Genomic DNA, 17,248 nt, shown 5'->3' on the forward strand with positions numbered 1-17,248 from the left:
AGAATTCCACATGATGAGCTTCTTATCCACCGCCATGCTCTCTGTCTCCCTAGTCCCCCAGTGTATACGATTTTTAAACGTCAATTCTTACCACAGTGAACTTCTGAGAAGAGGAAATGTCTCAGTTTCAATAAAATTTCATTATAATGTGTTGAGGTCGAGGCATTGATAGTGTTGCAGGCAGGGTCCTGAGAATTTTCCCATGTCCCATTTTTTCACATCAACTTTTTTATTTAACACGTGTTCCCCAACATATAATATATACGAAAGTACATACATACACACATTCATTCACATAAGAGTTTCCCCCTTGAAGAGGAGCAAAATAGTACAATAAGGCCTTTTCCTTTTTGCTCGTGTTGATGATCTGATCCTTAGCTAGGATTTATCATCTTTGGTAGCTTTCTGGGTTCAAATATTTTGCAATTCTCTGTAGCAGTCACTTCCTGTGACAATCAGCTTCATCTCCCCTGCAATGTGTCTTAACTACGTTATGGTCATTTAAAAGTGCTAAGGGTGGACCCATTCCTTGAGCTCAGGGACTAGAACTCCCTAAAAACATTCAGGTATAATAGTCTGTGGCTCAGAAACAAACCAGCCTTTGCGGCTGTCATCTGATGCTAGTTGGCTAGTTTGTGCTGTTCCTTCTGAGTGCCTGATTTGGTGCCTTATAAAGAAATGTGCTTCTTTTTTGTTTGTTTGTTGCTATAGGGCACATGAGCTTGCCAAAGTGAGAGGCAGAGTGAAAAATCACCCTTCAGGGAGGATGGCCACACCACAATCTCTTCTCTAGTCTCCGCTCAAGATTTTGGGCATTGGGAACCAGCAGTTAGCGTAATGGCTATGTCGCTGGACTCCCACGTAGTTGACCGCGGTTCACTTCCTGGACCCAGTGGCTTAAAACTCACGCCGGGCGCGTGTGCGTGCGTGCCCAAGATCCTGAGAGGAGAATGGAGGAGAAGGGATTGCGGCGTGACCATCCCCCCTGGGGGGTGATTTCTGGATTTCTGTCTCTATGTCTCTCTCTGAGCGCAGCGCCCCTATAGCGAAAACCTTTCAAAAAAAAAAAAAAAAAAAAAACACAACAAACAAACAAAGAAAAAAACGATTTTGGGCATGTACGTACACATGCCCCGTGTCTTTTTCAAGCTACCAGGTCCTGGGTTTGAACTGTGCACTCAAACACATAGGACCCAGCTGCCTTCACCACCACACCATCTGGCGAGTAGGAAATGTGCTTCTTTTAAGGTGAAAGCCTCATCCCTTGTCAGGACTACAAAAGAGCCTGCCTCTCACTCAGCAAACTAGAGCGGTATATTCCGGCCAGTGGCCTTCCCTGCTCAATGGCCTCTGTGCTGTTCCTCCGAGCTGCAGTCCCCATTCTAGTTAAGACACTAAAATATTCTTTAAAACTTGTTCACAGTTATCCATGAACCGTGCCTGCCCTCGTGGCTACCTAAATGGACTCTATTTGGGCCTTACCTAATCAAGGCCTTTGAGAAGTATCATGTCTGCTGTTTTGAATTCCACCCTTCAAGCTATGAAGAAATGTAGCCAGTGTCCTATGCTTAATTTTCATTTGGAGAACAATTATTGTATTTCTTGATCAAGATAATTATTAGTGAGTGTGACTGATTTTGAACCCCAACCATTACTAAAGATAGTCTTAATTCCAATTGAGATGGCATTTTAAAAATATTCTGAAATCAGACTCATTCTCCACTTTGGCTCCCTCATCTCTGGTTTATCCTGCCTATTCCACCACACCCTGCCCTGCATTCTGGTCAGTTTTATCTGTACTTGTCTCTCTTACTAAAGCATGGCATCTAGAAAGGCAAACTTTTCCCTGGGAGTGACCAGCACTACAGTGTGTATTCCTTTAACTAATGAAATGGTTAAAATCAACAATTTCATATGCATTTGAAGTATATAGCTTAGTAGAAAACAATCTTGAAGAGGCCACCCTGTGGCTAGCTGTTAAGGAAACCCTATCCCACATGGCCCACTGTGAAGTTCAAATCATGCCCTTGTGACTTGAAAAGCACACAGACACATGTGCAGGAGAACCCAAAATTCCAACAGGAAGAAGAAATGAAGAAGAAGAGATCATGGCATGACCACATCTCTTTGGGGGAGATTTCTCCCTGCATCTCTCCAGCAAGAACACATGCTCTCTAATAATTAAAGAGATCATCTATATTGCACATACTTTCTATTACCAGCTCTGTTCTTTTCAATTAAAAGTTACCAGTGATAGTAAATATATATTCTTTCTGTGTTTTCCCTCCCTTCTTTCATTGTTTCTTTTTCTTTTTTCTTTCTTTCCTTTCCTTTTTTTTTTTTTCTTTCTTTCTTTCCTTGTTTTCATTTTTTGCCCCCAGAATTCTTTGAGAATTAGAAGAGTGGTCCAATTGGAAAATATAAGTATCAATTAACTATTGGGCCAATGAACCCCCTCTGGTAGACCTAGCTAAGGCCACCAACTGCCTAAACCCATACCATCTGGGACTTTCAAACATTTTTATTTAAGAAAGATTTTAAAATATCCATGGCATTTAAGATATTTACTATAATATGGGTTTTCACAGACCATATTCCCTAATCTGTGACAATCTAAACTAAAATGAATAAATAAGAATACCAAAATAGGTCAAAACACATAAAGCCTTACAGCATCAGTAAATCAATATATCCCATACCCATGCTCTGAATTTCTATAAAGGACAACTAACTGACCTGTTAGTTTCTTTGTTTGTCTTTTGGAAGGGTAAGAAATATCCATAATATGAAAACATCTGAAATTTACAAAGCACTCTTCTAAGTGTCGTCCGTGTGCTAACCCATACACTTCATATCAAGTGGAAACCTTGTTCTGTGTTTCCATCTTTCCTTCTCTGGGAGGAGTTGGAGCACGTGGCTCAACCCTGGTGGATCTTTTCAGTGTCTTAGACTCATGACGCTGCATACCAGGAATCAGGTGAGCTTGGCTTTGCAGGGCAAGTCTCCAGGTCATCCAGGTGATGCCTGAACACGGTTCTCAAGAGCAGATTGAGGAAGCCTGCTATGACTATACTCCAGGGGGCACCTCCTTCTGCCTCCTATTTTGATCTCCATCAGCCTGCCATTTTTAGATCTTGATAGTTTCCAACATGTGTGGGAAACCCAGAGGGTTCCCTTACCTCTTCAAAACACTGGCAACTACTCTAGGTTTACCTGTAACTCTTAGCTTACAGAGTAGGAAACTGAGGCACAGACAGACACTAAGACGTGGTCGAGGGAGCATCCTAGTAGGTAGCAGAGCCTGGCTCCCACCCTGTCATTCAGGTCCTAAAGCCTTCCCTTACTATTATAATAAAAAGGGTTATCCAAAAGAAAACTCAAATGATCTAAATAACAAATTACTAAAACTCTCTGGTAACACATTGGGTTTCATACATTAAAAAATCAACTCTTGAGACCAGCAGATGGCATAATGATTATGTCACTAGACTCCCATGTACTCAAACTTGGTTTAAGTCCTGGATCTGGTAGCTTAAAACTCACGTGTGTGTGTGTGTGTGTGTGTGTGTGTGTGCCCAAAATACTGAGAGGAAAATGGAGAACGGATTATGGAGTGGTCATGCCCCTGGGGAGTGATTTCTCACTTTCTGTCTCTCTGTCTCTCTGGCAAGCACATGCTCCCTATAACATAAATCTCTCTCTAAAATGTGAACTCTTTTGGGACTGACAGATGGTGTGGCAGTTAAGGCACTGGATTCCTACATGGCTGACAGCAGTTCAAGTCCTGGACCTGGCAGCTTGCTTTCTCTCTCTCTCTCTCTCTCTGGTCAAACTGAAATATAATAATAATAATAATACAAAGCTTAAATGAATAATTCTTAAGAAATCAACTCTATTTGAAAAATAAAATATTTTGTAAATTCTAACCCCTAAAAAATGATTATTACATCAACCATAAATTTATTATTGCTATTCATATATATTGAGGAAAATATTTAATGTCTAACTTAACATATAATCACCCAATGTTTACTGTGAGGAAACTCTGGCCTACAAAAGATGTAGAAATGTCTAAAGTGAGATCTCTGTCTTTAAACACTATACGCTAATAGAGGAAATAGGAAAAATTTGTACATTATAAGGCTGTGGATTTTTTTTAAGGAGTGATAAACTGTGGTTGGCTGAACATTCCTCAGTTTTGTAGCACTACGATAGAAGTGAATCAACAGCTTTGTGAAGAACACCCAGAACAGATAAAGCCAAAGAAATAATTTAGTAGGAAAAAGTCACTATAGACTAATAACAATTTATTTCATCTTTGAAACATTTTTGTTTTCTCTGAGAACTACGGCTTCTTTTATATATATATATATTATTTTCACTTTGAATAAGTGTGATTGCTTGGATTCTTTTGTTTATAATCCTTCCCTAACACATTGTATCTGCTAGAAAGTGACACATATTTGTAGCTAGATATATCTGAGGGCTTAGTGAGAGTGAGTGAAAATATGATTGAGTCGCCTAACCACTGTATTTGAGTGACTTCTAGAGCTGAAATTAGATAGGACAACGAAATGTCTGTGAGCTGAGCCTGCCCTTTCTGCTCCACAGAAATGAACCTACACTACTGTGTTATTTTAAGCTGAAATGCTGAATGCATTAGCTAAGGCTGCCACCTAGTGAAATTCTAGAAGAAAATTCTAAAGCTTACAAGAGGGACTTCACAAAATTTGTGGGAAATGGAATTAAAGTACAAGTTATTTTGGTGCAAATGATATGTGAAATCTATGCACAGTTTCTCATAATATGCATGTTCATGAATTTTTAATGATCCCTTGTATACTGTAGAGTACATAATTAACTTGTATTTAATTATGTTTACAAATGTTGTCTAATATAGATATATATCTTTAAAATACTAATATAAATCTATTTCTAGGCCTTATTAGGAGTTAAATACATTTTAAATATAGAAAGCTGTAGAAATAAAAATGACATTATAAGTCTCTTTTCCATAGGTAATCATAAAGTGGTATTGATAATAAAAAGTAATACATTTATTTAAAACTTTCCTACTTCACTTTATGTGCTGACTCATTGATGTAAGTATAACTGTAGGGATGTGCAAAATATTTATGGGGTAACTCCCTTCCTGCACTAATTTATTCAATAAATATCTTTGACATGCCCAGTTATGCTAACCAATATAAAGATGAAAAACATACCATACACTCTATTTCTAAAACTACTGGGAGAACTGTGAAACTAACCACCTTTGTATCTTCAAGTAAAACAAAGGTCTGAACATCTGGATATGTTCTAGAAAATCTTTTTTTTTTTTTTTTTTAATTTGGGCTGGGGAGAGGTTTTTGCTATAGGACGTGTGCGCTCGCCAGAAAGACAGAGAGACACAGAGACAGAAAGCGAGAAATCACCCCCCGGGAGGATGGCCACACCGCAATCCCTTCTCTTCCACTGTCCTCTCGGGAATATTGGGCATGCACGCACGCACATGCGCTCAGCGTGAGTTTAAGTCACCTGATCCAGGACTCAAACCGCAGTCAGGTACACGGGAGTCCAGCGACATGGCCATTATACTAACTGCTGGTCCCTGTTCTAGAAAATCTTTATGATAGTTCAATCAGAATATTTACTCACTGCACTAACATGTGACACTATACATTCTGATCTTTCATGGTAGCTAGAAATGATGTTTTTGAAAAAGGAATATATGTTAATATCTAGATATACAGCCACAGATGCATGAAATATCAGTTTTGGACTACAACTGAGTACCAACACTAAAAGGCACATATGCATGTATCTATTAATCGCTCATAAATAATTTTAAAACATTTTAGCTAGTCTGAATTAGTAACAAATGGAAGTATGCTAAATAGCACATATCTCGCATATTTAAGATTTTTATCTATGTAAACCACAGCCAATTAAATATTCTACATAAAGAAATCACTCTTACATTTATATGTATTGAGTGTTTTAATTATTTACTTATGTTTATGGTCATTTTCCACATGCACGTGGATACTATTTGCTCAACGAGACTATGACTTCTTATGCCAAGCTACAGAAAATATATATATATTTTTAATTTGCACTTTTTTTGGGGGGGAAAAAAATCTTTGCCCATATGTGTGCTTTCCAGAGAGAGAGAGAGAGAGAAAGAAAGTGAGAAAAATAATCCCCCAGCAGGGACAAACATGCTTTAGTCCTTTCTTCTCCATTCTCCTCTTGGGATTTTTGAGCACACACACACACACACACACATGTACCCTGCATGAGTTTCAATCCACTGGGTCTGTGACTCAAACCATGGTCGGCCATGTGGGAGTCCAATGCCTTAACCACCATGCCACCTGCTGGCCCCTTAACTTGCACTTTTACCTATGCTGTTTCAGTCCAGGCAGTGCACACATCTCTAACTGATGTGCTTTCACCGAGTCTTTCTCCCAAACCATTCTCCACATTTTAACTAAAGTAAACTTTTTGAATTTCTTACCCTTCAATGATTTCCTGTTATTCTTAAATTAAAAATCAGTTTGGGACGAGCAGATAGCAGAATGGTTACACTGCTGGACTCACATGCAGTCAACTGGGTTCAGCTTAAACTCACACTGGGCACATGTGCGTGCGTGAACAAAATCCCGAGAGGAGGATCGAGGAAAGGAATTGCAGCATGGCATCCCACCCTAGGGAGTGATTTCTCACTTTCTGTCTCTCTGTCTCTCTCTGTCTCTCCGGTGAGCGCAAGGGCCCTATAGCAAAAATCTTTTTAAAAAATAATTAATAACAAATTTATTGACATACTCAATAAAGCTATGAATATTCTGACCTCATTCCAGTCTCAAATCACATCAGCCTTTCCCTGCTCTACTCCTTGGAATATGCTCCCTTCTTGGTATCTCAGAGCTTTCGACAGGTTGCCCCCATCTGGAAGGCTCTACCCATCTTTGCTCACCTAACCTCTATTCACCTTGCACGAAAAAGATCAATTCCTCAGGGAGACATTCCCTAAACCACAGGACTAGAACAGATTCTCGTTCTGGATCTATGTATCAGTCTGTTATCAGCAGTAGTTACAATGAAAGGTCTCTAGTTAAATCTTTAAATGAATGGATTCATACCTCCCCTGCTAACCCCTTAGCAGCCTAACTGTCTCCCTCAGGCATCGAAGCCCTGGGTGTAGTTCCTACCCTTACTAGAGGCTCAGTAAATCTGCGAGCCAAAAGCATTACATTAAGGAATCACAATTACAGTCCTTGTAGAGGCCATCCTGTTCTGTTACTGATTTAGTGCAGGGATTGCTTTATTCCATGCATGGCCTATTTGAGTATTTCCACTAACAGTGCTCATTATCTCACAAGTCTGGTCAGCTAAATTTTAGAGGGAAAAAAAAGCAAAAATAACAAAATCTTTGTATTAAAACAACATCAACCCAAAAGAACTTATGGACTCACTCCCAGAACTTTGTCATACAAATGTAACATCTATTTCATTCTGGATCCATTTGCACTAAATGTTATTCTGTGTGCTCTCCAGCAATGTTACCTCTCAATTCCTGGAGGAAGCTTTCTCATCCCCCTGTTCTGACACCCAGGTTACGGGCCTGAATCTGCTAATTTTTTTCCCTACTAAGATAGGATGAGCTAGTGTGGTTCTCCCAATATCATGTTCTCTCCTAGTAAAATGAGAATAATTATTGTTAAAAGATAAATAACCCAGCCAATTTATTAGAGTAGAGTTTTAACTGAGTAAATCTTAACGTGATTGAAATTGGGCAATTGTCCCTGGACTTCCAGACAAGTCTGGCTAGCCTCCTGGTCAACTCAGTATTTAAGTTCCAGAAAAGGGAAAATGATGTACAAAAATGAAAGTGAAGGAATGGATAGAGAGACAATTGGATTGGTTATAGGTGGGTGGTAGGGTGCACAAACCACCCAAAAGATGGGCTTTCTGTGATTGACTGAAGCATGGCTAGTGTGATTGGTAACAAGCTTGGGTAAAGGGCCTAACGTGTAATTCTGGCCTATCCACAGGAACTCAAATGTGGGAGTACAGGGGCCATTTTACGCCAACATAATTTATTTTAACATGATACATGCCATTGTCATGCAAACATTTTGGAGGCATTTTGATAGGTCAATCTGACATAGACATTTTGAAAAGTTGTTTTTCATTCAGGGCACTTTTTAATTTAGTTTAGAAATGAATACTTGTTTGTAAAAATGTGAAAGTGCGGTATTTTCGAAATTCGATGCAAAAAACTATAGCAAAGGAAATTTAAATTTGAAAGTGAAGACGTGTTTTTCTTTCCATTTAGAAATTGATCAGAATTTCACTTTTTAGCAGGTCTTTTTTGTGGGAAGACTGCCTTGAGTGTTTTCTTAGATGTGTAAATGAAAGCCCTCAGGCATTTGGGAGAGAGAAAGGTGTAAGAGCATTTGGCCTGAGGAAGACCTTCTCTCTTTGATATTCAGAAATGGTCCCAGGGGAGTTGGTAAATTAACTGCTCAGAATTCCAGGAGTCTGCTCTATGTAAAGGAGTAGAGATCCTCTATTCCTCTGGGGAATCTGAGGTTGTCCCAGAGGAAGCTGGCTATGGTAAAGGGCCATTGAAAACCCAAGGAGGAAAACCCACATGAGAGAAGGAACAAGTCCGGTGAGTGAGGAACAAAGACCCATCAGTGTTCTGGTGAGAGTGCTCACGTTCCCTCTGGCTCAAAGTTTGACTGAGGCTGGGCCCAGCCATCTTAGGCACAGACCTCGGGAGTTAAAATTGGGTCCGCTATGTTCAGGGCCCTGGATTTTGAAGACGGAGCTCTTGTGAGGGAGTCTCTGGAAGGAATGGCATCTCTCCCTGCAGGACTCCTGCAGGAGCTGAACCAGAAAATGCATGACTGTCACAGTAGATTGAAAGGAGACAAACTATACCACCTCAAATACACTAGTTTGCTATAAGGGTACTTTTGTGTCAAAGGCAAGTGAACAGCAGCAGATATGAAAGTTCTCAGGGTCAGTAGGTGGCATAGTGTTAAGGCACTGGACTCCTACATGGCCGACTGCTGATTGAGCCCTGGGTCCAGCAGCTTGAAACTCACACCAGGCACGTGTGCATGCATGCTCAAAATCCCGAGAGGAGAATGAAGGAGAAGGAAATGCAGCGTGGTCATCCTTTTTCTTGGGGGAAGCCATCCTTTTTTTTTGTCTCTCTTTGTCTCTCTGGTAAGCACACACATCCTTATAGCAAAAGTCGCTCTCAAAGAAAAAAGAAAAAAGAAGCTCTCTGCCTTCCCACGCTGCTTGAAAACAGAGCATAAATTTACTAAGGTGTCTCTCTGCTCCTCTCTATTAGAAAGAACAAAAGTTTAAATACCTAAGATGACTTTATAACATTAGGAGCCTAGCGGTTCCACTCCAGAGGAATCTCTTTAACGAACTTTGCTAAGTAGCCTCTGTCCACTATTCATTTCCCAGATATTTTCCTTCCCATAACTACTACCCCTAGAGCATAAAGGTCCTTTTCCTTGGTCTTGGTACTTCTCTAAAAGTATATTGCTCTTTATTGAAGATACTGTACAGGTCAGAGGATAAGCTCCTCCTTCTCACCCCCAGGTCCCCCCATCCCTGTCTTTCTAGCTACAGGAGTGACACACATGTTGATAAATATGTTTCTCTTTTGCCAAGCTATCTTTTTTCATTTCATTAATCTATTTCCTTAATCTGCTACCAAAAAGGTAAAAAAATATTTCTCCTTCCCTACATTGAGTTGTGAAACTCAGTATTCAACTACACAACCTTGTTTTAAGTTACAGGTGGTAAGGGATTCTCTTCATGCCCTCCACTGTCTTCCAACCACACTTCCCATCTCTATCCCCAACCCCCTGCAAAAACACACACTGCCAGCAAACACAATTCTCCAGGTTTTGGTCCTTTTGGTCCAAATAGCCCTGAGGGGCTGTAGAAAAAACGGAGACAGGGTGGTTTCGTCTGGCTCCCTCACTTCCTATCTTACCATGTTTCAAGGCCACTAGATAAACACCTGATATTATTACTTGTACTGCACTCGTGTGCTCGGTATGCAGTTATGACTGCTGTTTTACGCCACTCAATGTAACGTGCATGTGCGTGTCTGACAGTTTGTCTATGGCAACGAGTCACTATTGTCTGCAGCCCCTTTAGGAGAAAGGGGGCACCTGGTTCAGCTGGCTAGTCCTGCTTGCTGGGTCTTGGTTCTGCGAGCTCAGCCCTGGCGGCCTTAGCACTGCCAGGCTCATCTCAGTGGTCTGAGCTCTGAGAGGAGGAGGTGCTCCATGAGCGCTCGCCATGCATGTTGCAAGCTCTGAGAGGAAGGAAGAGCTCTGCAAACTCCCTGAACTCAGTCAACAACCAACATGACATCAGCGCCTCCCACCTTCTTCTAACTCCCACCCTTCGGAGGAGGAAAGAACCTTGCAAAACAGGGTCTTTGAATCAAAATACCTGTATAAAAACAAAATATCATAATAACCATGGAAAGCAACACAGGCCCAACAGCTACATCATCACTTATAAATGCTAAAATAAAATGTGGCATCACCTCATGTAACGGAGCAATATACATAAATCTTTCTTTACCTAACATTAGACATACAGATACTGGGTAAATCACAAGATTTGATTGCTTTTTGTCCCTAGAAACAAACTAGCAAATCAAATAAAATATTGCATCTAACTTCTGGCCCTAATAAACCTAACAAAACCACCATGATGTCTGTGTCCATGTATCCCTTCTGTGACCGCCGTATTTAGAAAGGATCAACTTGAGGTATTCCTTCATCACACAGCAGCTGCCAATGAACACCCGTGTTCTCTGCCTCAGGCACTGCTGAAATCACCGCACACAGCCACTCGACAACCCCACTTGGCAGAAAGATGCAAAGTACTGCGGACACATTCAGACTGTCTAGATGAAAGTAAGACTTGAGACTTCTGAACTCTTGTGGAACAGATAATCCATCAATACTAAATGGATGACACTTTTGATGTCTATAATGTACTTTAAAATATTCCAGAATAAATCGTGTAATAGGCACATGTGTTGGTTTTTGTTAAACTCAGGAGCAACCAGCAGTCAATGTCACTACCCAGTGTGGCTCATTTGGGTTTTTAAACACAGTTCCCACAAGTATCACAAGCCTTCCCAACAAGCCAATTAGAAGCGGGCTTTTGGCTGAAGATGTTCGCGGTGTTCATTGACATAAGAGGACTGGCTGAGATAGAGTCTAGTCCCTCTTGCATAATTGTAATCAATGCGTGAGGATTTAGTTCTCTCACGGAGGGGCCCAAGACTTTAATCCTAAATAATCTGGCATTCAGCCACTCTGCCTGGATTTCTGGTTGTGTCATGCTAACTGACAAGGGTAAGTGGATCCTACCACTGGAATGGTATCTGCGCCTAGAGAATTTCATGCAAGGTGGTGGGTGAAGAACCTAAAAGGACAGAAAACTGAGAGCAAGAAAAAAAGGGGAAAGAGAGTTGAGAACAGTGCTAGCCTGTAACGGATCCTCGGTGATAATCCATTGAGGGTTTCAGCTCAGAAGTGATAATGAGAGATGGAGTTTAATCTGGATCACAAGGGAAGAGACGCTCTCTGGTGACTAGGGGCCGAGAAAAGGTAATGGGATCAGTGGACGACAGGCTCCATTGTGGTCAAAGGGTTATTCAGAGTGGGAGGTAGTAGAGGAAACTAGCAAATAAATCATGGTACTCAAAGCTGAGTACCAGAAACAGAGAAAGAATATGGAGGGCAAAATTACTCAGAGTTCAAGGGGAAGGCTGTGAAAAGGAGCATGGGTGACTAAGGTAATATGTAGAAAAGCTCACGTCTTTAAGATTGTTGACATCATCAAGAATTACAGTAGAAACAGGTTTGTCAAAAGTCATAGTAAATTAGGAACTAAAATCTTCAAGGAATGCAGAAGAGTGGCCCAGAGGTTGGCAACTGACTGTCCCCATGAAATAGAACTCCCAAGGCTGAAGATTCTGGCCATTTATCCATATAAGTGACGTCCCTTATATCAGAGGTACTTAGAGATGTCTCAGTATTGTTTTATTATGTAAGACTAGTCTAGACTAACACACATAGATTTATTTATAAGATTAATAGCTTATAAATTATTCCAGTAATAAAGTGAATCAGCTGAATATAATCCAAAGTGACTCAATTGCGTGATTTGCCTCCCAAATGTATTTAAAGGAAGAATTTTCCCTGGGGGCCAGTCCAGGGTACAATGATTAAGTGTTATACATTGGGAGCCATATCCCGTAAGCTGACTGCAATGGGAAGCCCAGCAGCAGCTTAAGCTTAAAAAACATGCTTGGGGACCAGCAGTTGGCATAATGACTATGTCGCTGGACTCCCAGGCAGTCGACTGCAGTCTGAGTCCCGGACTCCGTGGCTTAAACTCACTCAGGGTGTGTGTGCATGCGTAGCCAAGATCCTGAGAAGAGAATGGAGAAGGGAGAGCGGTGTGGCCATCTCCTCTGGGGTGTGTGTGTGTGGGGGGGTGATTTCTTGCTCTCTGTCTCTCTGTCTCTTTCAGGTGAGAGCACATGCCCTATAGCAAAAACCAGAGCCCACGCCCTATAGCAAAAACCCCCCCCCCCCCAAAAAAAAATGCTTGGCACGTGTGTGTGTGTGTGTGTGTGTGGGTGTGGGTGTCCCAAATCCTGACGAGAAGGAGAAAGGAAAAAAAAGTACTACACCATGACCATGCATTAGGGATTCTCTCTCTCTCCCTCTCTCAATTGTACACACCCTAAAAAAAAAAAAAAGAATAAGGGTTTTATCTTTGAATATTTGTACTAAAACATACTGAAAACAGAAGTCAGCCGTTTGCTCATTCATTCATCCGGCCATTCATTCACTCAACATGTGGTGGTAATCTCAGCCAGGCACTCAGGGAAGGGCAGCCTCTGTACAGACAGTTGCCCTGTGTGTATCTACCCTTAATTACTCAGTCTGGTAAATGAGTCAGTTTTAAATGATTAATTAGGACCTTTGTACCTCTCAGAAAAACAGATATTGTTATTATCTTGAAATCAAAATAATTTATTCAGAAAACATATAATAAAAGTAAAATTAATAAAAACGTCACTATAACAGAAAAAAAAAAAAAAACAGTAAGTGGAAAATAAAATACCATTTAAGCAAAAAGACCCAGGATCCTCTCCTGCTAAAACTATAGTTAGCTTGGGAACCAGCAGTTAGCGTAATGGCTTTGTTGCTGGACTCCCACGTAGTCGACCGCGGTTCGTGTCCCGGACACGGTGGCTTAAATCTCACGCCGGGTGCGTGTGCGTGCGTGCCTAATATCCCGAGAGGAGAATGGAGGAGAAGGGATTGCGGCGTGACCATCCCCTCTGGGGGGTGATTTCTCGCTTTCTGTCTCTATGTCTCTCTCTGTCTGGCGAGCGCACGCACCCTACAGTGAAAATCTCTCAAAAAAAAAAACCAAAAAAAACTATAGTTAGCTTTTGTTAAGCCTGGAATCAAAAAGTATGATTTTATTTTATTCACTGGCTATAAATTTCATCCCTGAATTGACTTTGTACCCTGTAATTTCCTTTTTATTCAAGAGAGAAAAAAATATATATATTTGTCAAATTTTAAACATGTCCTATATTACCTCTAAACGTACTATTTAATACAGCTCCATAAGAAGTCAGCTATATTCTGGGTGAGTTGCTGCATTATAATAGTTTAGAGTGAGCAGTCCTTCTGGAACAAGAGGTTCTTATGCAAATTCAGAGTAGATTTTCCAGGTGATGTGACAGATTCTTCACATGCCTGATTTCTACCTTAACACTGCAAGGTGGCTGATTCTTTTCCACAGAATTTAAGATGAATTTCAATGAGGTTAGGAACACACTGAAGGTCACACAGTTAGTACATGCCTGCTGGAGCCTCCGGGAGGGAGCCTGAGACAGGAAGTTCGCTGATACGCAGCTCAAGGCCTGTGGCTTTTCTACTCACCCATGGAAAGGGATAAATACATTGCTAGTAAATATACTAATACTTATCAAGCAATTAAAAATTACCAAGCATGTACTTAAGGCATTATATGATGTTAATCTTCTGATTAAGACAATGAAGCTTACAGAAAGAAAGTTGTTAGTGTGAGATCATATTGAAAATATTCAACTGGGACTCATGTCTAGCTCTAACTGAATTTAATTTTTAAATTATTTTATTTTATTTTATTTGTCATAGGGACGTGTACATGCCAGAGAGAGATAGAGAAAGAGGACAAGTGAGAAATCACCCCCAGGGAGGACAACCCCACCAGACTTCCTTCTCCATTCTCTGCTGTTTTGGGGATGCACGCACACTGGCCTGGCACGTTTTTCAGGCCATCAGGTACAGATTGGAATTGCAGAGTGGGTCACATGGGATCCAGCCATCTTAACCTCCATGCCACCTCCTGGCCTAGCGCTACCTGGTTTTGAATTCAAACTAGGAACTGAGATAACCAGCCTCCATGTGGGTTGCTCTACGACAGGAAGATGTAAAGGTAGAGTGTGAGAGTGGATGACGATAGAGTTGAGGTTGTTTCACTGACTTTCACAATTTCGCAGTTGACGTAGTAATGCTAGGCTTCTGCAAGACTCAGAAACCTGAAATAATGAAACATCTTTCTGAAGTTTGCATTTTCAGGTAATTTTAGGGAGAATCATTCCAAGTGACATAGCTGTTTTGATTTATGGACAATGTTGACTTTGCCAATAGCATGGACTGCCTTTCATCTGGTCTATTCCTTCTTACCCAAAGATGACCTATATGGGGACTTAGATTCTGCCTAAGTTTAATTAATGAAAGACAGGGAAAAAGCGAGGCTGACTTTGCTCCTTCCATGGGTAGAACGGCTATTCACAGCCTTGAAATCTCTCAGCCTTAGTTACTACATATCTAAATACCTACCTTTGGCCACTGCTAGGCAAAAATAAAACAAAATTAGAGCATGTCACAATCACAGTTGCTACTGCATACAACTTTTCAGATTAGGAAAATATCTGAGAAATTAGACATATCGTTCTATTTAAGAGTATTACTAATTACAGATCTGATATTAAAGTGTTCACTTTATGCAGTGCCCCTTGTCTTCACAAAGTTCATGAAAAATGTGAATTCGGAAAACAATTATGCAAGAATTTCAAAAACAATTTAGCGTCAAAATGAACTCATCCTTTAATTCTATTTTCCTACAGGTTTTGAAGCACCATCATATTAGGGGCTAAGTATTTATTTTATAATCAAATAGACACATGAAGGACGATCAAGTCGGTGTGTTTCCTGTTCATTCCTCACACAGGATTTAGATTTATATACGTCACACATTTGGCACGGGCCAGCGACAAGGCTGGCATTTACCTGAAAAGTGTCTGCACGTTGACGATGGTCTTGGCGTCGGCCATGTAGTCCTCCTCAGCACTCATGGTGCTCTCTTTGTCCACGACCACCATGTTGGCAGCAAAAGTCACCCCACACCTGAGTAGATCATCTAGGCTTTGATAAAAACCAACAGAGAGAAACAGTTTCAGTAAATCATACTGCTAGAATCAGTGCTGAAACTTACCTAGCCCCTGGTCCTACAGGCTGCCCTCTTCCATTGGTGGCATTTACAGGATGTGTGCAGGTGGATATTAATGGGAATTGGGACACCCATATTTATCTATAGATAGAAAACAACTTTGATTTGGGGTCCTTTACATTCCATTAGATCTCAATTGTTTCAAAGCACATGTGCTAAGGACTTTTATTTAATGATATTTTAACGATACAAAGAAACGTGGAAAACACCCATTTTTACAATCACATAGAAATGGGCCATGTTAGAGTTTTGTTTTTACAGTTAACATGATACTTCAAAGACACAACATGGCATTTTTTATTTCCAAGGTGCTTTTGGTAAGAGTAGAAATGGAGCATTACTATATTAATTTAGATGGTCAAGCCTAATAAAAATAAAAACAGTAAATGTTTATTTTTAAAGATCTATAATTTATGTAAGAGCTATGCATTTTATATAGATTGTTGTACACAGTCAAGAGCAAGTGAAATACATAAATTCCCATTTTATTCAAGCCTACCATTTAGCTAGCCCAAGTATTTGAGCAATTGATTGAAAAACCTGGCTTCTTGCTCTGTGTGAAGTAATTGCTAAACGAGGATACAAACACCTATGAGCTACAATAGAATCAATCTTTCCTCCTATAACTGACCAAAAAAGCTTACTTCACGTTCTACCAATGAAACAAAAAAAGTGTTTACTATTACAGTTGAAACAGGGAAATGATTATTCTTGTTGCTTCTGCTTCATACAAATTAGAAAAATAGGACTGAGTTGGATGAGGGAGACTGAACTTGAATAAGTACAAGAGTGCAACAGTGTTCTGGGTAGAGTTGATTGAAGGCACATAAGAGGAGATAGGTTCATTGACTTTCACATCTTCTGATTTAAAATAGGAAACTCAAAACTCAAGGAACGGCAGTTCCTCTTAGACTTTTACATTGATGAGTCATAATTTAATAACCTTTCCAAGTGTAGACTGATTGAGTTGGCCAAGTCTCCTAGAGGGAATTAATTTAGTTCTATGGGAAGATGGGAGGCAGGAGGTTATTTGGTGAGAGTACTACCAAAACCCTGAGCCCAAAATCCCCAGGAGGAGCTCCCCGCCAAAAAAAAAAAAAAAAACTTTATTGATTCAGGAAAAATATTCAGTGGCAAATATTTTTGGCTGAAACTGTGGAATATTGAATATTGTTCTAAATAAATTCCTTACAGTGAAAGGAATGGGATCACAATATCCAACCAATACGATTATGTTCAAGTTTAAATCTCTAGGAAGACTGGGGCCAACAGATGGCATAGCAATTACATCTCCAGACTCCCACATGGCTGACCACACTTCACGTCCCAGACCTTGTGGCTTGAAATTCACGCCGGGTGCGTGTGCGTGCCCAAGGTTCCAAGAGAAGAATGGAGAAGGGATTGCAGTGTGGCCATCCTCCCAGAGGGTGATTTCTCACTTTCCCTCTCACTGTCTGTGTGTGCATGTCTCCTTCTGGAGAACACGTGTGCCCTAAGGCAAAAACCTTTACCTCCCAAAATAATAATAATAATAATAATAATCTCTAGGAAGACTTAGTTTTCCTTGTAAATAGGAAATTCGCAGTAATTATTCTTA

The 17,248-nt window shown here is 40.4% G+C and overlaps 1 protein-coding gene across 2 annotated transcripts in view; it reads right to left on the bottom strand.

Annotated features, from left to right (window-relative positions):
• KCNT2 (potassium sodium-activated channel subfamily T member 2) overlaps positions 1 to 17,248 on the bottom strand; it is a 386,489-nt gene that overhangs the window by 68,425 nt on the left and 300,816 nt on the right. For both annotated transcript variants that reach the window (XM_014586847.2, XM_006146032.3), the window contains one exon: positions 15,432 to 15,566. In XM_014586847.2, the coding sequence (XP_014442333.1) occupies positions 15,432 to 15,566 (135 nt within the window). The remainder of the gene's footprint in view (positions 1 to 15,431; positions 15,567 to 17,248) is intronic.

The sequence above is a fragment of the Tupaia chinensis genome, unplaced genomic scaffold (assembly GCF_000334495.1).
Source record: "Tupaia chinensis unplaced genomic scaffold, TupChi_1.0 Scaffold000161_4, whole genome shotgun sequence".
In the NCBI taxonomy this organism is placed as follows: domain Eukaryota; kingdom Metazoa; phylum Chordata; class Mammalia; order Scandentia; family Tupaiidae; genus Tupaia; species Tupaia belangeri.